This window comes from Schistocerca serialis, chromosome 1 (genome assembly GCF_023864345.2).
Source record: "Schistocerca serialis cubense isolate TAMUIC-IGC-003099 chromosome 1, iqSchSeri2.2, whole genome shotgun sequence".
Taxonomy (NCBI): domain Eukaryota; kingdom Metazoa; phylum Arthropoda; class Insecta; order Orthoptera; family Acrididae; genus Schistocerca; species Schistocerca serialis.
Genome location: NC_064638.1, coordinates 650305775 through 650326832, shown reverse-complemented (window position 1 = coordinate 650326832; position 21058 = coordinate 650305775). Strand labels below are relative to the sequence as shown.

At 44.0% G+C, this 21058-nt stretch overlaps 1 protein-coding gene across 1 annotated transcript in view; it reads left to right on the top strand.

Moving 5' to 3' along the window:
• Positions 1-453: 453 nt before the first annotated feature.
• Positions 454-21058, top strand: part of LOC126479033 (divergent protein kinase domain 2A) — a gene marked incomplete at its 5' end in the record, with an annotated part of 102039 nt that continues 81434 nt past the window's right edge. The window contains one exon of the mRNA XM_050103750.1: positions 454-495. Within this exon, the coding sequence (XP_049959707.1) occupies positions 454-495 (42 nt within the window). The remainder of the gene's footprint in view (positions 496-21058) is intronic.

Sequence of the window (21058 nt, the reverse complement as noted above, 5' to 3'; positions counted from 1 at the left end):
TCGTTTTACCATAAACATACAATAACTAAAGCACAAGTGCAGCACACAGGAGACTACTGTACTACTGCTCAGTAAGTTTACGCTGTCTGCCACAGGAAAGCACTGCGAACCACAGTCTTATGTTAGACTGTGCTACGAACTGCAAATTCAAGGCCAGTCGAGCGCAACCGATCGTCTCACACGATCGGCACTAAGATTTGCTGTTCATAGGCACAAGTCCTTCTTTGGCGTCACATAAATAAACCTCATTGGGTGTCACTTTTTTATTTGCATGTTTACATTGATATTTACTTTAATTGAGCAATGTTTTGAATGTTTATTTTTCTATTAATAAAGATCAAAATTTGTCTACAATAGATTCCAATCCGCACTAATGAAGTACCCCAATTTAAAAAAAACACGCTTTTGGGGTGACAAAATCACCTTGGTATCTTGATACGCATAAACCAAACACGAAAGCAGCGTACCCAACAGTCACGTTCGTTTACGAGTTTTGTGAGTTCCGTTTAATATGACATGCCCTGGAAAACTTTCATATAAAATATGTGAATTAAGACTAATGTGTCTGTTCCAACCGGATGCATGTGATGTGTGTAACAGTCAGAAGGAAAAAATTGAAGTCATGTGTTTGTGTGATTGTGATACTTCTAATTTTCAGACTGATTGCTAGATATGCCCTCTCGAAGAATATCAGAGAACTTGCAGACCTAGGAAAGTGCCCTGCATGTTACGGGGTTGATTTGTGCCCGATTGTGTTGGGAGATGGCATTAAATTAATCAATTTTGATAGTCTAGCGTCGGTGATTAATATTATAGGATATAAGAACGTATGGTTTGGAACGTATAAAAACGTAAAGATTGTGGTTAAGAAGTTGGGTAGCGATTGGGAACTAGAACAACTTGATAATAAACTTTGTGGAAACGAGGGGCGTAATTGCAACGTCACTAGTTCCGTTTCTCATGTCACCAATCTATCAGTGATTGAAAATTATATGAAGGGTCTCACAAGTCGTGAGGGTTCAGTGAATGACGTTCTGTCAGGTGATTTTTACGTATGTCCAACAACATCTGGGGTTAACAGGCTGTTACAGCATGTAAAATTAAGGAATGAAGCTATAGATACAAAGACATTTCTACAAAATGTATGGACAATTATGCATATAAACCCAGAACCTCTCATCCTTCAGGTACGGTTGGCGTTCCAAGTACCTATTTTTACTAAGTAAACAGATAGTACGTTATACACTCAGTGCCAGAGGTGTTTTGCTGAATATAACATAAATCTATGATATGAATACACTTTTTATGAGTCATTTTCCTAGAAAATATGGTTTGTTGTGTTTGCATGGCAGTGCGAGTTAGAGTTGTATTGAAAAGTTACAAGGATACATACAATCAGACTTAGCTAAGTCTGCCTCCAGCAACATTGGAGTATTAATGTAGGTACACTTATGAGCTTACTATACATAATGACCTATCATAGAAAGTAACCACCGAGATCAATGACTTGCAATGTAGGGCCAATTTAGAGATAAGCTTGTACAATATTGTAATTTTTGACACATCCTGGCAACTAAGATGATTTAGTTTCTTGGCCAGAAGTGTATCTTGTGAATTGAGTGTACCTAGAGCTTTTTATTTTTATTTTTTTTTTTTTAAGTGATGCTGGGAATAAGCATTATAAAATTATCTTTCATGATGAAGGACACTACTCGCTAGTTGGCAGACTCCACATAGTAACAAGATTTGCCTAGTATTACTGTAAACTGAGTCTGGTAATTTATGAACAGTTATCTTCCCATCTCACAGCAAGCAGCTCATCAAAGTAGTTTGTTGCGAACCTAATGTTGTCTCCAAATCAATTCTGAAAAAAAATTATGCATATTTAATTTTGGAGCACACACAAATCTTTGAAGCCATGTTTCTCTTTCAGCAGAATAAGTTTTTCCATGATGTTGTCTGCTAATGATTGTCAGTTACCCAAGTGTGACTTTCTAATTGTTTTATTTTAATGTGTTAGCTGGAAGCCCTAGCTATTGCTACAACTGTCAGTTACCATAACAGAAGAAACTGCATGTCAAAATATATTTATGAATCATGTAAGTTTCTTTCTGTGTCTGTTGTTTTTTTGTATGTTATTTTCATAGGTTGAAAATGAAAACCCAGACTGTCACATGCCAGATAAATGTGAAAATCGTGTACAGTCACATAAAACCACACACTGACCGAATGTTGTTAATGTGGGGTCAACAGAAGCATCCAATTCCACTTGTCTGCATTGGCACATGACGTAATGGTGTGGTATGTGATGTCATTATGACAGGAAGTTTTTGAGTTGGTTTTGTTTGTAGATGCTGTATTGTATTTGATGGTGCCCTCTGGTGGTGGATGTGGACATGCTGAGTAACATTTTTGATATTGGCTGTCCACACAATAAAAGATATAAGTGTGAAATACACTGCTGGCCATTAAAGTTGCAACACTATGAAAATCCAATGCAATGTGCAAATGTCAGTGTACTACATGCTTTAGATGTGTAAGGGCAGTATTTCAGTGCAACTGCATGAAGTACGGAGGAGTAACATTGTGTACATTTTGTATACAAGGCATAGTGCCCTGAGCTTCTCATTCACAAATCACATTTGAATATTTGTTGCTTTTGAGAAGATCATGTGATTCTCATGCAAGAAGGAGAAATGCTTATTATCAAGTGTCCGAATTTGGAGTGAGGCAGCATTGTAGCCTATTAAGACTGTGGTTTATCGTTACACAGTATTACTGCTCATATTGGCTAGGATCTCTTGACTATCGTGCAAGTATGGAATCAGTGGGTTCAGCATCAAGCAGGACCTCAGTGGCTCTGTGTGCCTAGCACCTGGGTTGTCAGGCAGTTTGGATTGCAGGATCATACTTGAGTTTGCAACTGAGGTTCTTATTAGCATGACAAATATACACACAGACCATGCGATGACATCTGAAGCACCATGAAATCTCAATGTGGCGATCATTGTTGTGGTTTCCCTTGTCATGGTAGGAGAGAGACATGCCAACAATGCTGTGCTCACTGATAACGCTGGATACAGAAGTGGCACCATGTCATCTTTCCAGCCAAGTCACAGTTCTGCATACAGTATCACAATTGTTGCATCTATGTATGGAGACTCTGAAGAGAATGAATGTTGATGGATTGCATTCATCATTGTCGCAAGGGCCTTGCATATGGTGTGATGGTACGGGCTGTCATTGGATACACAACATGATCAGTTATGGTCCACACAACCATTAATTTGGGCAGTAGACATTACATTTATGATATGTTAAGGCCAGGTGCTGTACCCTATTTCAATATCTCCATGACGTTATCTTTCAAAAAGGTAACGCGAGACTGCCTGTTGCCCTTGCTGTCTGTCCCACATTTATACAGAGAGCGTCTCCAAATTTTTCACCCAGTGAAAACATCTGGGCATGGTTTACCAAGATATTGGCTTGCCACCACTTGGCACACACTGTGATTGATAAACTGTGGCACAGAGTGGAATCAGCATGGAATGACATATCTATATCTTTTATCCAAGCTCAGTTCAACTCATGATCCACCATATTAGAACCACTGTTGCTGCCAGAATTGGCAGCTCTGTGTACCAAATTTCGCATAACCAAACCACCTACACATTTAAAAATGTATTCATCGTACTATACTGTATGCGCGTACAATTAGGGAAGTACCGTTTTTTACTATTCTTGTGTATATAAATGAAGAGGTGTAAGGAATCTGTACAAATATGAGATAGGATTTGCAATGCAGATGAAGTACCAGCCGTGAAGTAGAGATTCATATATAGGTGCTTACTTACAACACTATCATTTAATGTATACTCCCAAGAAGTTAATCAAGTAAGAAATAATTGTGACATTTGGGTGGAATGAAAATAATGGGAGATAGTGTATGCAAACCACATATTGTGGAGAACATGGCATTTATCGCTGATAGGTAAAGAGATCTAACAAATATCTGGTGGGAAAAGAGTCTATCCTTAATGTGGAGTATTGTCTTGAAGTAAATAAGGAAGATATCAAGATATCTGTAATGACTGGAATGAGACAAGTGCTGATATAGTTCCACATAGGGAATAGCTGCTCAATATGGATAATTCCAGATATCTTGAAAGCGATGTATGAGCAAAAGGGTACAGCCTGATACATGTGGCATGCAGAACAAATCATGTTAAGACAGCTACAAACAAAAAGTAATAGTCCTCTCGCCTCAAACATTGTCATCATGGGGATAAGGAAACAGTTTATTGAGATTTTTATATGGAGTCTGTTTTCTTTTATAAATGTGCACAACTGGAGCAGAGGGAAAGAGAAGAATCAGTGCTTTCAAGATGCAGTGCTTCTGCCAGGTGCTTAGCATACAACATGGGCATGACCAGAGTTATTGATGAACAGCCTGTGGAAAACCAGTAAGGCAAGGTTACCTTTTGTGTGGATAGTATCCTTCAGCATGGGAGTCTATTACTGACCATATTAGAATGTTCTCTAGATGGCCAGTATACAAGTTGAAGACTGAAAATGATGTTTGGGGTGTTTCTATAAGGACTTTGAAATGTTTAAAATTCTTACAAACTTATTCTTATCTCTTACAGGACTACTCGTGAAATAATAGGAAAATAGATTCAGTTTTGACTCTTAATAAGCTAGTACATATCGCACTAGCAACAGTTAAAGCAGAGATGGCTGCCTTTACTGGTCCCACATTTGCTTGCTGCATGTTTGGTTTGATGAATCATAGTTTGTAATAACTGTGTGACATAATTTTCATGCTAAGTATGGTAGAGATCATCCCAGTAAGCCTACCATTTATGAATGGCAGAAATGTGTCATTGAGATCAGCTGCTCGGTAAGCCATAAAATTACTTATATCAATCAAATGGGTCTGATGGCATTGTAGTGCAAGTAAGGCAAAGCTCTGTTAACAGTCCTACAAAATAGACCTAGAGTGCTGTCTGTGAGCTAGGCATTGCATGTGTGACTGTTTGGCATGAGCTACAAAGACCTTTGTATCTCATACCATACAAATTAACAATAGTGCAAGAACTAAAGACACTGATAGGATAGATCATAAGGATTTTTCGGATAGGTCATAAGGATTTTTCTGGGGAAACGTTACATCATTTGGATAAAGACAAAAATTTCATTGGAACTATTATCCTTAGTTTTGAGTTGACATTTAACTTAAGTAGTAAGTTAATAAACAAAACTGTAAGCCTTGAGGAGTGAAAATCCACAACAAAACATGGAAAATATTTGTGACAGCCAAAAATTTAGTGTCTTTTGTGCATTGAGCAAGAGCAAAGTCTATGGCCCTTTCTTTTCCAAGAAAAAAACAGTCAACAGAATAGTGTACTTAGACATGCTGGAAAACTTTTTAAGTGTGCTGACTGATGAGGCCAAGAACACCGTGTACACTTCTTGCAAGATAAGGCACTGCTGCACTATCTCAGTGTCATCTGGGACTTTCTCATTAATTGCTTTCCAAATAAATGGACTGTTTGAGGTACGCTGATTCCTTGGCCTCACGTTCACCAGACCTGACACCTCTTGTTCTATTTTTTCTTGTGGGAATTCATCAAAGATACTGTACTTGTACCACCCTTCCCAGCTTGTGTAATAGATCTTGGGACAAGAATCTATGCTGCAACGAAACAAGTTATGCCTGACATGCTGCAGCAAATTTGGGAAGAAATTGACTACAGGTATGATATGTGCCATATAATCAATGGAAGTGTCATTCAGTCTGTTTTGCAACAAGTTAAAAAAACTTAAATCATTGAAATATTACTTTAAACCAGGAGATGTCCTTTATTTAACAGTGGGTGTCGAATGAGATGATGATGATGATGGTGATACATATATTACAAACTGGAAAATTTATGAACTTCCTAAAATAAGACAAACGATATAACTCACAATGTGTGTTTAAAACAAATCCTAACAAAGAGATAGAGGGGCTGGCCAGTACTTAGCTCAGTACAGCCGATAGATGCACAAAACAGAACAGAAAATTTACATTCCTAGCTTTCGGAACTTTGTTCCTTCATCAGGGAGGAGAGACGGGAAAGAAAGGGAAGAAGGTAAAGTGGATTAAGTTACTCACAACCCAGGCTGTGAAGCAACAGGGAAAGGAAAGCAGGTAGGGTAGCAAGGATGGAGGCATGGTTGTCAGAGGGAAGCCAAAGATATTCTACTGTAAGTACTGTGCCAGCTTCAAACCAAAAAGGATGCACACAGAAGTAAAGAGGTATATAGTATAAAGATAAACACAACTATGTAGGATGAAAAAATGCGTGAATGGCTAAAGAGGAAAGGGAAAGAGGAGAAGACTGAAGAGTAATGGGAATCAGGTTGTTTAACGTAGGTTCAGTCCAGGGGGATGGCGGGATGAAAGGATGTGTTGGAGTGCAATTTCCCATCTCCGCAGTTCCGAGGGACTGGTGTTGGGTGGGAGAAGCCAAATGGCATATACGGTGTAGCAGGTTCCTAGGTCCCTAGAATTATGCTGGAGGGCATGCTCTGCTACTGGGTATTGGACATCTCCTAGGCGGACAGTTCGTCTTTGTCCGTTCATGTGCTCAGCCAATTTAGTTGTTGTCATACCGATGTACAAGTCTGTGCAGTGCAGGCATGTCAGCTGATAAATTACATGTGTTGTTTAACATGTGGCCCTGCCTTGAACTGTGTATATTTTACCAGTAGCGGGGCTGGAGTAGATACATCTGTTCTATCAAAAGGCTTAACCTTTAGCCTCATGCCTAAATTCAATCGCACTGCCCTGGTTAAAGATCTCCTCTCATTCACCCGGAACCTCAACTGGAAATATCACTTCACTACCCAAATACAGCCCCCAAATACTAGACCCAGTGTTGAACCCTGTCTAGGACAGCTCCGACCGCCTTCTCAAAGGGATCCTCCTCCCCTCCCCCAAAACCGTCCCTTGCAGACATTTCAGGAATTCCTCAAATCCAGTGTTGCCCCCCAGTCCTTCTTGAAAAATATCCCGACAACCCCCAACATCACCCCAGCTGAATCCCGTGCTATTAAGGAGCTGAAAACAGACCGCTCTATTGTCATCCTCCTGGCGGATTAAGGCTCCACAACTGTGGTACTTGACCGTGTGGAGTATGTGGCAGAAGGACTGCGTCAACTCTCCGACACCTCAACCTACAAAGCTGTTACCCAGGATCCCATTCCCTCCATCCAGACTGAGCTGCAGAAAATCCTAAAAATCCAAGGTCCCTCACAAGGCCTCACAGCGGCTTCCATAGACCTACTCGCTACACCTGAGCCACGTACCCCTATCTTCTACCTATTACCCAAAATCCACAAAGAGAACCATCCTGGCCGTCCCATTGCAGCAGGCTTCAAAGCCCCAACAGAACGTATCTCAGCTCTGGTAGACCAACACCTCCAACCTATCACCCGCAGACTCCCATCCTACATCAAAGACACAAACCACTTCCTAGAACGCCTCAAATCCATTCCCACTCCTCTCCCACCTGAAACCTTTCTTGTCACCATAGATGCTACATCCCTTTACACAAACATCCCACATACCCATGGTCTCTCTGCCCTTGAGCACTACCTCTCCCAACGCCCACTCGAAGATCTTCCAAAAACCTCATTCCTTATCACACTTACCAACTTCATCCTCACCCATAATTACTTCACTTTTGAAGGCCAGACCTACAAACAATTCAGGGGAATGGCCATGGGAACCAGGATGGCTCCGTCCTATGCCAACCTCTTCATGGGCTGCATGGAGGAGGTTTTCCTGAAGACCCAACAGCTGCTTCCCCTGCCCTGGTATAGGTTTATAGATGACATCTTTGTGGTCTGTACTCATGGTGAAGAAACACTCCTTAATTTCCTCCATAACCTCAACTCCTTTTCGAATCTGAATTTCACCTGGTCCTTCTCCAAAACCCAAGCCACCTTCCTGGATGTTGACCTTCATCTTGTTGAAGCTCACATCCACACCTCTGTCCATATCAAACCCACAAACAAACAACAGTACCTTCACTTTGATAGCTGCCATCCATTCCACATCAAACACTCCCTTCCCTACAGCCTAGGTATTCGTGGCAAACGTATCTGCTCCAGTGACGAATCCCTCAACAATTACACCAATAACCTGACCAGTGCTTTCCTCTCCCGCAACTATCCTGCAGACCTTGTCCACAAACAAATCTCCCGAGCAATACATTCCTCCCCATCCAACAACAATGTTCCTACCCCCAGACCACACAGAAGCATCCCCCTTGTCACCCAATATTATCCTGGCCTCGAATACATCAACAAATTACTCCGCCAGGGATATGACTTTCTCAAGTCACCCCTGAAATGTGATCATCCCTTGACAAAATTCTCCCCACACCACCCAGAGTTGCCTTTCGTGGCCCCCCTAACCTCCGTAACATCCTTGTCAAACCCTACAATATTCCCAGACTACCTTCTCTACCCAGCGGTTCCTACCCCTGTAACTGACCCCGCTGCAAAACCTGCCCCATGCATCCCCCCACAACCACCTACTCCAGCCCCGCTACTGGTAAAACATACACAATTCAAGGCAGGGCAACTTGTGAAACAACACACATCATTTATCAGCTGACATGCCTGCACTGCACAGACTTTTACATCGGTATGACAACAACTAAACTGGCTGAGCACATGAATGGGCACAGACGAACTGTCCGCCTAGGAGATGTCCAATACCCAGTAGCAGAGCATGCCCTCCAGCATAATTCCAGGGACCTAGGAACCTTCTACACCATATATGCCATTTGGCTTCTCCCACCCAACACCAGTCCCTCGGAACTGCAGAGATGGGAACTTGCACTCCAACACATCCTTTCATCCCGCCATCCCCCTGGACTGAAACTATGTTAAACAACCTCACTCCCATTTACTCTTCAGTCTTCTCCTCTTTCCCTTTCCTCTTTAGCCATTCACACATCTTTTCATCCTACATAGTTGTGTTTATCTTTATACTATATACCTCTTTACTTCTGTATGCATCCTCTTTGGTTTGAAGCTGGCACAGTACTTACAGTAGAATATCTTTGGCTTCCTTCTGACAACCACGCCTCCATCCTTGCTACCCTACCTGTTTTCCTTTCCCTGTTGCTTCATAACCTGGGTTGTGAGTAACTGAATCCACTTTACCTTCTTCCCTTTCTTTCCCGTCTCTCCTCCCTGATGAAGGAACAAAGTTCCAAAAGCTAGGAACATAAATTTTCTGTTCTGTTCTGTGTATCTATCGGCTGTACTGAGCTGAGGTAAGTACTGGCCAGCCCATCTATTTCTTTGTTAGTATTTGTTTCACATCTTTATGAGATTTTCCATTAATCATTTTACTGTGTATTTAAACACACATTTATTTAAATTGGAGCAGTGATTTTGTGTTTATGAGTCTCCTCAAATATTACTAACCGAAAAAATCGTTTTGGGACATTATTTTAATTGCCAGAGAGGCAAGAACTGGCATCTCTTAGCTTTTCTGCATTTGTTCATAGATCCCATGGGCTAGGGATGCTTGTTTTCGTCTACAGTTTGGAACTGACCAGCTGATCTTGTTAAATACACATAAAGTAGGTTTTCAGGAAGATTCACAATGTATGCTGAATGTTGATGCCAAAAGGCTACCAATCTTGTGTAAGTATTAGAGACTTCCTGGTGATGTGAAGTATTCCCCAGAAATATGAAATGAGAAATAATCTACATCTGTTGGTTCTCTAAACTTTCTCAATAGTCTTCCCCACATGTAGCATATCCATAATACTTGTGTGTTGGTTGAACATACTGGTAAGAAATCTAGCAGCACATGTTGGAACTGCTTCATTGTCTTCCTTTAATCTGGCCTGGTGGAGATCCCAAACATTTGAGCAGTAATCAAGAATAGGTGGCTTGAGTGTTCCATATGTGGTCTCCTTTATAGATAAGCTACCATTTCACAGAATTCTTCCAGTTATCTGACGTCAATCAGTTGTTTTCCCTCCAGCCGACCGTTAGTGTTTGTTCCATTTCATGTCATCTTGCTACGTTATGCTTAGATAATAATCAACATGACTGTGTCGAACTACACACCACTAATACTGTATTTGCACATTGTAAGCTTGTTTTCTCCATTCAGCTGAATTTATTTTGATTTTCCAACAAGCTGTCATTCACAACACCAAATAGAAATCCTGTCAGTGTCACCCTGTATTCTCCCACAGCCATTTAAAGACAACATTACCCTGTACACTACCTCATTACCAGCAAACAGCTGCAGAGTGATCTGATAATGTGAAAAGTGCTGCCAGGAGCCAATATTTATCACAGAAGAGCTGTGAGTGAGAAGAAGGGGAGGACCCAAGAGAATACCCATGTTTGAGTTAAAGGCCAGTCTTACTGCAGGGCTGATTCTCTAAAAGGCCTCTTTAAGCAGTTTTGAGAGTTGCATGGAACTCACAAAAACTGGCAGTTAATTGCGTAATCCTCCCTGGTATTTGATATAGTAACATGTTTCTGTACTCTGAAGTTATTCTTCCACATTAATCAATGAAGTTATTCTTCCAGTACAAAAAAAAACTTAGGGATTCAGAAGGGTACTCCCTGCTGGGGTTCTTGTAAAATAAATCCCTTTTTGGTAGATGAATGTTGCAGCTTATTCAGTATGCATAGTGATTAGTCAATAAAACATTTGTATTAGACTGTGGAACTATGAGTTAGCTGCAGGATCTGTTACTGGGAGGGACAAACTTGGTAACGCAGTTTGGGTAAGTGAACTACTATACAATGAGATGACAAAAGTCATGGGATAGCAATATGCAAGTACACTATGTGATCAAAGGTATCCGGACAGTTGTCTGAAAATGACTCACAAGTTCGTGACGCCCTCCATCAGTAGTTCTGGAATTCAGTATGGTGTTGGCTCACCCTTAGCTTTGATGACAGCTTCCACTCTCATAGGGATATGTTCAATCAGGTACTGGAAGGTTTCTTGGGGAATTGTAGCCCATTATTCATGGTGTGCTGCACTGAGGAGAGGTATCAATGTCAGTCGGCGAGGCCTGACATGAAGTCGGCATTCCAAAACATCCCAAAGGTGATATATAGAATTCAGGTCAGGACTCTGTGCAGGCCAGTCCATTACAGTGATGTTATTGTCATGTAACCACTCCTCCACAAGCTGTGCATTATGAACAGGTGCTCGATCATGTTGAAAGATGCAATCCCATCCCCGAATTGCCCTTCAACAGTGGGAAGCAAGAAGGTGCTTAAAACATCAATGTAGGCCTGTGCTGTGATAGTGCCATGCAAAACAAGGGGTGCAAGCCCCCTCCATGGAAAACATGATCACACTATAACACCACCGCCTCTGAATTTGTACTGTTGGCACTACACACGCTGGCAGATGATGTCCACTGGGCTTTTGCCATACCCACACCCTGCCATCGGATCTTCACATTGTGTAACGTGATTTGTCACTCCACACAAAGTTTTTCCACTGCTCAATCATCCAATGTTTATGCTCCTTACACCAAGTGAGGCATCGTTTGGCATTTACCAGCAGGATGTGCGGCTTATGAGCATCCACTCGATTATGAAATCCAAGTTTTCTCACCTCCCACCTAACTGTCATTGTACTTGCAGTGGATCCTGATGGAGTTCGGAATTCCTGTGTGATGGTCTGGATAGATGTCTGCCTATTACAAATTACGATCCTCTTCAACTGTCGGCGGTCTCTGTCAGTCAACAGACGAGGTCGGCCTGTACGCTTTAGTGCTGCCCGTGTTCCTTCAAGTTTCCACTTCACTATCACATCAGAAACAGTGGACCTAGGGATGTTTAGGAGTGTGGAAATCTTGCGTACAAACTTATGACACAAGTGACACCTGACCATGTTCAAAGTCCGTGAGTCTCGCGGAGCACTACAATCTGCTCTCTCATGTTGTCTAATGACTACTGAGGTCGCTGACATGGAGTACCTGGCAGTAGGTGGCAGTACAATGCAGTTAATATAAAAAACTTATGTTTTTGCGGGTATCCAGATACTTTTGATCACATGTGTATATAGATGGGGGTAGTATCGTGGCACACAAGGTATAAAAGGACAGTGCGTTGGCAGAGCTGTCATTTGTAATCAGGTGATTCATATGAAAATGTTTTTGACATGATTATGGCCGCATGACAGGAATTAACAGACTTTGAATGTGGAATGGTAGATTGAGCTAGACGCATGGAACGTTCCATTTTGGAAATCGTTAGGGAACTCAATATTCTGATGTGCACAGTGTCAAGAATGTGCCAAGAATACTAAATGTCAGGCATTACCTGCACCGTGGCAACACAGCAGCTTATGGCCTTCACTTAGTGACCAGGAGCATTAGTATTTGTGTAGAGTTTCCAGTGCTAACAGACAAGCAACACTGTGTGAAATAACTGCATGAATCAATGTGGAACATATGACAAATGTATCAGCTAGGACTGTGCAGTGAAATTTGGTGTTAATGGGCTAGGCAGCTAATGACCGATGTGAGTACCTTTGCCAACTGTACGACATTGCCTCCAGTGCCTCTCCTGGGCTCATGACTAATATTGGTTGGACCCTTGATGACTGGAAAACCATGGCCTGGTCAGATGAGTCATTATTTCATTTGGTAAGGGCTGATGGTAAGGCTTAAGTGTGGCAAAGACCCCACAAAGGCATGGACCCAGGCACTGTGCAAGCTGGTGGTGGCTCCATAATGGTGTGGGCTGTGTTTACCTGGAAAGAACTGGGGTCCTTTGGTCCAACTGAACTGATTATTGACTGGAAATGTTTAAGTTCAGCTGCTTGGAGACCATTTGTAGCCATTAAAGGACATAATGGAATTTTTATTTATGACAATCTGCCATATCACCATGCCACAATTGCTTGTGATTGGTTTGAAGAACTTTCTGGACAATTTGAGTGAATGATTTGGCCATCCAGATTGCCTGACATGAATTCCATCAAATGCTTAAGGGATATAATTGAGAGTTCAGTTTGTGCACAAAATGCTGCACTGGCAACACTTGCAATTATGGATGGCTGTAGAGGCAGCATGACTCAATATTTCTGCAGAGGACTTCCAAAGACTTGTTGTGTCCATGCCACATCAAGTTGCATTATGCCAGACAAAAGGAAGTCCCATTACTTTTGTCACCTTAGTATATTACTTAGTTCTAAGTAGACTGTTGTATATCCAAGCTTTGAAAACAAACAAAATGCTCATCATTCACTAATATTTGCTTATTACAAACCATTTTTTGTCTTATTGTGCTATCATCAACTAGTGTCTACAAAAGACACTAGTATGCAGGGAACCACATCTTGGAAACTAAAGATATCACCAAAACACAATATTTCTTCATGTCGTAAGCTATAAAATGTCAAATGGAGTGGTCAGTTCTCATAATGGATATTATGAAATACCGGGTGATCAAAAAGTCAGTATAAATTTGAAAACTGAATAAATCATGGAATAATGTAGATAGAGAGGTACAAATTGACACACATGCTTGGAATGACATGGGGTTTTATTAGAACCAAAAAAATATAAAAGTTCAAAAAATGTCCGACAGATGGCGCTTCATCTGATCAGAATAGCAATAATTAGCATAACAAAGTAAGACAAAGCAAAGATGATGTTCTTTACAGGATATGCTCAATATGTCCACCATCATTCCTCAACAATAGCTGTAGCCGAGGAATAATGTTGTGAACAGCACTGTAAAGCATGTCCGGAGTTATGGTGAGGCATTGGCGTCAGATGTTGTCTTTCAGCATCCCTAGAGATGTCGTTCGATCACAATACACTTGCGACTTCAGGTAACCCCAAAGCCAGTAATCGAATGGACTGAGGTCCGGGGATCTGGGAGGCCAAGCATGATGAAAGTGGTGGCTGAGCACACGATCATCACCAAATGACGCGCGCAAAAGATCTTTCACGCGTCTAGCAATATGGGGTGGAGTGCCATCCTGCTTAAACATCGTACGTTCCAGCAGGTGTTTATCAGCCAGGCTGGGGATAATGCGATTCTGTAACATATTGGCGTACCTCTCACCCATCATGGTAGCAGTCACTGACGTTTTGCTGTCCAGCACCATCTGTCGGATGTTTTGTGAACTTTTTTTTTCTTTTTTTTCTTTTCTTTTTTTTTCTTTTTTTTTTTTTTAAATAAAACCCCATGTAATTCCAAGCATGTGTGTCAATTTTTACCTCTCTATCTACATTATTCTGTGGTTTATTAAGTTTTCAAATTTATACTGACTTTTTGATCACCTGGTATGTTATGATAGTTAGTGGGTTAGTGTGGTACAGCTGCAATGTAAAGAGTTGTCAAAGTATCTGTAACACATTTCAGTACAAATGTCACAAGGGCTCTAATTGCTAATATTACATACACAAGAATTGTTATTGTTCTTTTATCATCATCCTGTGTAATATGTACCGATCTATATCTTCCCAGTGTAAAACAACATTGGTCCAGTCTGAAATATCAGTGTCACTGGATATTCCCTCTATATGCAGAACATTTATACACAGAGCCACCCCACCCCCCACCCCTTCCCCGTGCAGGTCCAGGGATAAGAATAGGCCCGAGGTATTCCTGCCTGTCATAAGAGGCGACTAAAAGGAGTCTCACATGTTTCGGCCTGTATGTGATGGTCCCCTGTAGGGTTTGACCTCCATTCTTCAAAATTTTTCCGAAGAGCAAGCCAATTGGGGGAAGGGTGCCTTACATGGCGCATCGTGTCCATCATGCCTTGAGATCTGTAGCCCGCTTTCTCGTCATTGTATTGCAGTCCCGCTCATTCTCCATCTCTTGGGTGAGGACACCTTCCTGGGTGCGTTTTGTACCATGCACTATGCAGTGTCGCTTTTTGTGCCGACGATGACCAAGGACTTGTTTGCACCTCATATCCAGCACGGTAGCCAGCCCGTTGGGGTGGGGCCGCTATGTAACCTGTTAATTGTAGCCCCCTGACAACGCAGGGATTGCTCTGCTGATGACTGTGCCGTTAACTCCCCACGTATGCCAAGGAGTAGGTGCCTGTCACCCTGGGGCATCGGGACTCCCGGCAATGTTCATTCTGCCAGGTGGCCTTTGATGCGGTTTGGTGGTGCCCGTGGGGTTGGCCCCTGGTCAGTGTGGGTGACATCAGGGAAGATGACGTGCAATAAAGCATACCATGTCATCACTTGCTGGTGATCAAACACCAGCAGTCCTAAGTGTTCTAAGTCTTAGTACAATGCAAGGAAGTATGGCCCTAAATCATTCCCCTCCCTGGCCACACCATGGGAGGAACGCCAGGCTAAGGATGACAGTGAACCTTACTCACTCCGGTACCTCGTATGTACGAGAACTGATGGGGACTCCTTTGTTTCGATGAAGCCACAGTTTTTTGTAGACCATTTAGAGGACAAGTTTGGGGAGGTGGAGGGCTTGTCCAAAATGCGGTCACGGTCACTCTTGATAAAAACAGCATCCTCTGCCCAGTCACAGGCATTACTCGCTTGTGACAATCTGGGGGATGTTTCCATAACCATCATGCCCCATAAGAGCTTAAATATGGTCCAGGGTATTATATTCCGCAGGGACCTTCTTTTGCAGTATGATGAGCTGCACGCCAGCTTAGAGCGACGAGGCGTTCATTTTGTCCGGCGCATCCATCGGGGTCTGAGGAACAATCAGGTTGCCACTGGTGCCTTCATCTTGGCCTTCGAGGCTGACACATTGCCCAAAAAGGTCAAGGTGATGGTCTACCACTGTGATGTAAAGCCATATATCCCTCCCCTTATGTGGTGCTTTAAGTACTGGAAGTTCGGCCATACGTCTTCCCGCTGTACTTCCAGCATTACATGTCGAGATTGTGGACATCTGTGTCAGCTGTGGAGAGCATAATTCCCCTGTTCCCCAGACAGCAGGATCTTACAGTGTGAAAGGAAAATCATGGGATACAAGACCCTGGACCGACTGAACTACACTGAGGCTAAGAGGAAATATGAGTGTCTACATCCTGTGGCTATGACCTTCTCTTACGCCGCCGCTACAAGAACAGTTGTAGCCCCATCTGTCCTGCGAATTCCGGTTGGCTCTCCAAGCCGGAAGACTATACCTGTCCCCTTGATGGTGGGGGGCACTTCCCTCCCTGTTGCTCCTGCACCACCTACCTTGGGAGCACTGTCCCCCCAACCATCGGGGACACCAGTCCCCACTTCTCAGCCAGAGAAGCATAAGTCTTCTTCGGCTCCTCTCGCTAGGAAGGGGTCCCTTTGGTCACTCTCTTCCCAGGTTTCTGCTGGTGGGAAAGATGACTCCCGCCAGTGGCTGAAGTGCCCAAAAGTAGCTGGTCGTAAGGCTTCATGATCATCCTCAGTCTCGCAGCCTCGGAGACTGAATCAGTTAAGCCCTCCCAGCCAGAGTAACCCAAGGAGCACCGAGAGAAATCCAAAAAGAAGACCCCAAAACCAAGGGACCTGTGGTGGCACCCACACCACCGCTACCTACAAGCTTTGCTTCTGAGGATGAGGTGCAGATTCTGGCATCTGCTGAGGACCTAGATCTTGCCGGATCATCAGACACCATGGATACAGACTGCTCAGGAAATAAATTGGTGGTAGTAGGTGACTGTGAGGTGTAAACTGCCTCATTGGATGTTCCCTGCCTTCCCAGCCTCACGATCATGTCATCCTCCAGTGGAATTGCAGCGGTTTTTTCCACCACCTGGATGAGCTACAGCAACTTTGAGCTTTACACCTGCTTTCTGCATTGTCCTCCAGGAAACCTGGTTCCCGCCAATCCGGAACCCTGCCCTCCGCTGCTATAAGGCATATTACAGGAACCGTAACGACTATAATCGAGTGCCAGGTGGAGTTTGTGTCTATGTCCTGAACTCAGTATGCAGTGAACATGTGCCACTTCAAACTCCTCTTGAAGCTGTGGCTGTCAGGGGAAGGATGACACAGGAAATAACTGTCTGCAATGTATATCTTCCTCCAGATGGTGAACGCATTGGCTGCACTGTTTGACCACTCCCTAAACCTTTCCTACTTTTGGGGATTTTAACGCCCATAACTCCTTATGGAGTGGCATCGTGCTTACTGGCCGAGGTAGAGATGTCGAAAATTTACTGTCACAACTTGACCTCTGCCTCTTAAATACAGGTGCCCCTACACATTTCAGTGTGGCACATGGCACATATTTGGCCAGTGATCTTTCAGTTTGCAGTCCTGGCCTTCTCCCATCTATCCACTGGAAAGCACATGACATCACTTCCCCTTCTTCCTGTCACTGCCCTGGCATCAGGCACATGGACGCCTCCCCAGATGGGCTTTAACCAAGGTGGACTGGGAAACCTTCACCTCTGCTGTCACCATTGAATCTCCCCCACATGGTAACATCGATGTGTTGGTTGAGCAGGTGACTACAACTACCGTTTCTGTGGCAGAAAACGCAATCCCTCACTCTTTAGGGTGCCCATGGTGAAAGGCAGTCCCTTGGTGGTCACCGGAAGTCACTGAAGCAATTAAGGAATGTCAGCAAGCACTATAGTGGCACCCTTCCCTGGAGCACCTCATTGCCTTTAAGCGGCTCTGTGCCTGCGTTTGCCATCTTGTCAAACGACGGAAGCAGGAGTGTTGGGAGAGATACGTCTTGACCATTGGGTGCCATACGTCACCTTCCCAAGTCCGGGCAAGGATCAAACGTTTTTTTGCGTACCAGATCCCAACAGGTGTCCCTGGTGTTAACATAAAAGGCATGTTACCTACTGACGAAAAAGGGATTGCTGAGCACTATGCTCGAGCCTCTGCATTGGAGAATTACTCCCCAGCGTTTCGCACTCTCAATCGGTGGCTGGAAGGGAAAGTGATTTCGTTCACTACAGGCCACAGTGAATCCTATAATGCCCCATTTACAGAGTGGGAGCTCCTCAGTGCCCTGGCACATTGCCCCGACACAGCTCCTGGGCCACATCGGATCCACAGTCAGATGATTAAACATCTCGCATCTGACTACAAGTGACATCTCTTCATCATCTTCAACCGGAACTGGTGTGACGGTGTCTTTCCATCGCAATGGTGGGAGAGCACCATCATTCTGGTGCTCAAACCTGATAAAAACACGCTTGATATGGATAGCTATTGGCCCATTAGCCTCACCAAAGTTCTTTGTAAGCTGCTGGAATGTATGGTGTTTCAGCAGTTGGGTTGGCTCCTGGAGTCACGTGGCCTACTGGCTCCATGTCAGGGTGGCTTCCGCCAGAGTCGTTCTACCACTGATAATCTTATGACCCTCGAGTCTGCCATCCACACAGCCTTTTCCAAATGCCAACACCTGGTTGCTGTTTTTTAAGATTTACGAAAAGTGTATGACATGACCTGGGGACATCATATCCTTGCATTATACGAGTGGGGTCTCTGAGGCCCACTCCCAATTTTTAGACAAAATTTCCTTTTGCTTCATACTTTCCGTGTTCAAGTTGGTGCCTCCCATAGTTCCATCCATATCCAGGAGAATAGAGTCCCGCAGGGCTCCGTACTGAGTGTCTCTCTCTATTGTTACTGGCCATTAACGGTCTAGCGGCAGCTGTAGGGCCATCTGTCTCGCCTTCTCTGTATGCGGATGACTTCTGCATTTCTTACTGCTCCTCCAGTACTGGTCTTGCTGAGCAGTCCCTACAGGGAACCATTCACAAGGTGGAGTCATGGGCTCTATCCCACGGCTTCCAGCTTTCAGCCGTGAAGTCATGTGTCATGCACTTCTGTCAGCATTGTATTGTTCATCCGGAATCAGAACTTTATCTTACTGGCGATCCATTCACTGTAGTGGAGGCATATTGATTCTTAGGATTCGTTTCTGATTCCCGATTGACTTGGCTACCTCATCTTCGTCAGCTTAAGCGGAAATGCTGGCAGCATCTCAATGCCCTCTGCTGCCTGAGCAACACCAACCAGGGTGCAGATCACTCTATGCTACTGCAGCTCTACAGAGCCCTTGTTCAATCCCGCCTTGGCTATGAGAGTGTGGTTTATGGTTTGGCGACACCCTCGGTGTTGTGTTTACTTGACCCAGTGCACCAGTGTGGCATTCGCCTAGCAACAGGTTGTCCTGGAATGAGCCTGGTGACCAGTGTCCTGGTGGAGGCTGGAGTCCCTCCATTGAATGTTAGGTATGCACAACTGCTTGCCAGGTCCATTGCACATGTTCATAGTTCTCCTTTCCCCAACTGCGGCAGCCCATCTCCCGCATTGGCGGCCCAGGTCAGGGCTAACGATTGCGGTTCGTGTGCGATCCCTTCTGTCTGAACTGGAGTGCTTCCCTTCACCACCTATACTTGAGGTCCATTCATGTACACGTCCATGGTGTACACCTAGGTCGCGACTTCGCCTGGACCTTTCACATGGCCCTCAGTTAACCCTGCGACTCTCTGCTGTCACTTCCTCTCGATTCTCGACATGTACTGGGACCAGGAAGTGGTTTACACTGATGGTTCAAAGGTGTGATGGTCTGATTGGCTTTGCCTATGTTCATGGAGGACATATAGAACAGCACTCCTTGCCTGATGGCTGCACTGTTTTCACTGCAGAGCTGGTGATCATATTTCATGCTCGTGAGCAAATCCGCCCTTGCCCAGGTGAGTCATTTCTCCTGTGTACTGACTCTTTGAGCAGCCTACAAGCTATCGGTCAATGCTACCCTCATCATCTTTTGGTAGCAACCATCCAGGAGTTCATCTATGCCCTGGAATGGTCCAGTCGTTCACTGGTGTTTGTCTGGACCCCAGGTCACATCGGAATCCCAGGTAATGAACTTGCTGACAGGCTGGCCAAACAGGCGACGTGGAAACCGCTTCTGGAGACGGGCATGTCTGGACCTAGCCTGTGTTCCGACTTATTCTGCAGGGTTTTTCAGCTTTGGGAGACGGAATGGCATAACAGTACGCACAACAAACTGTGTGTCATGAAGGAGATTACGAATGTATGGAAGTCTTCCATGCAGGCCTCTCGCAGGGAATTAGTTGTCCTCTGCTGGCTCCGCATTTGCCATGCTTGGGCAACCCACGGTTACCTCCTGCTCCTTGAAGACCCACGTCAGTGTCAGTGTGGCGCCCGGTTGACAGTGGCCCATCTTCTGGTGCACTGTCCCACTTTGACTGCCCAGCGATGGAATCTTGGGTTACCGGACTCGTTGCTGCTAAATTTATCTGACAACGCCTTATTGGCTGATTTAGTTTTACGTTTTATTCATGAGGGTGGGGTTTTATCATTTGATCTAAGTTTTAGCACATGTCCTTTATCCTCCACCCTAAAAGCACTAGGATGGAGGTTTTAATGTGTTGCAGAGTGGCTGGCTTCTCCTTTTTATTCTCATAGTCAGCCAGCACCAGTCATCTGCTTTGTTGTTTTACTCTCTTCATCCCATTTCTTGCGTTTCTGTGGTTTTCTTGTCCCCCTTTTGTCCATTTACACGTTTGAATTTTTTTTTCTTGGGTGAATTTGCATGATGCCACTCCATAGATTGCCTCTTCATCTCTGGTGAAAAGTGATGGAGCCATGTTTCATCACTTGTCACAATTTTACCAAGAAATTCATCTCCACAATTCTCATACTGTTGCAAAAGTTCGCTGCATACCATTTTTCTTGTTCCTTTGTGAGCTACTGTCAATATCCTGGGAACCCATCTGGCACAAACCTTTTTTAATGCCAACACTTACAGTATTCTGCAAACACTTTCTTCCCCTATCCCAACATAGCATGACAATTCGTTCACTGTGATGCATCTGTCAGCCGTCACCAATTCGTTAACTCTCAGCGCATTGTCTGGAGTGTGTGCAGTACGAGGCCTGCTGCTACGAGGACAATCCTCAATATTTCCATTCCTGCTTTCATCACGTAACCTACTGGCCCACCGACTAACTGTACTGCGATCAACAGCAGCATCTCCATACATCTTTTTCAACCTCTTGTGGATGTTTCCTACTGTCTCA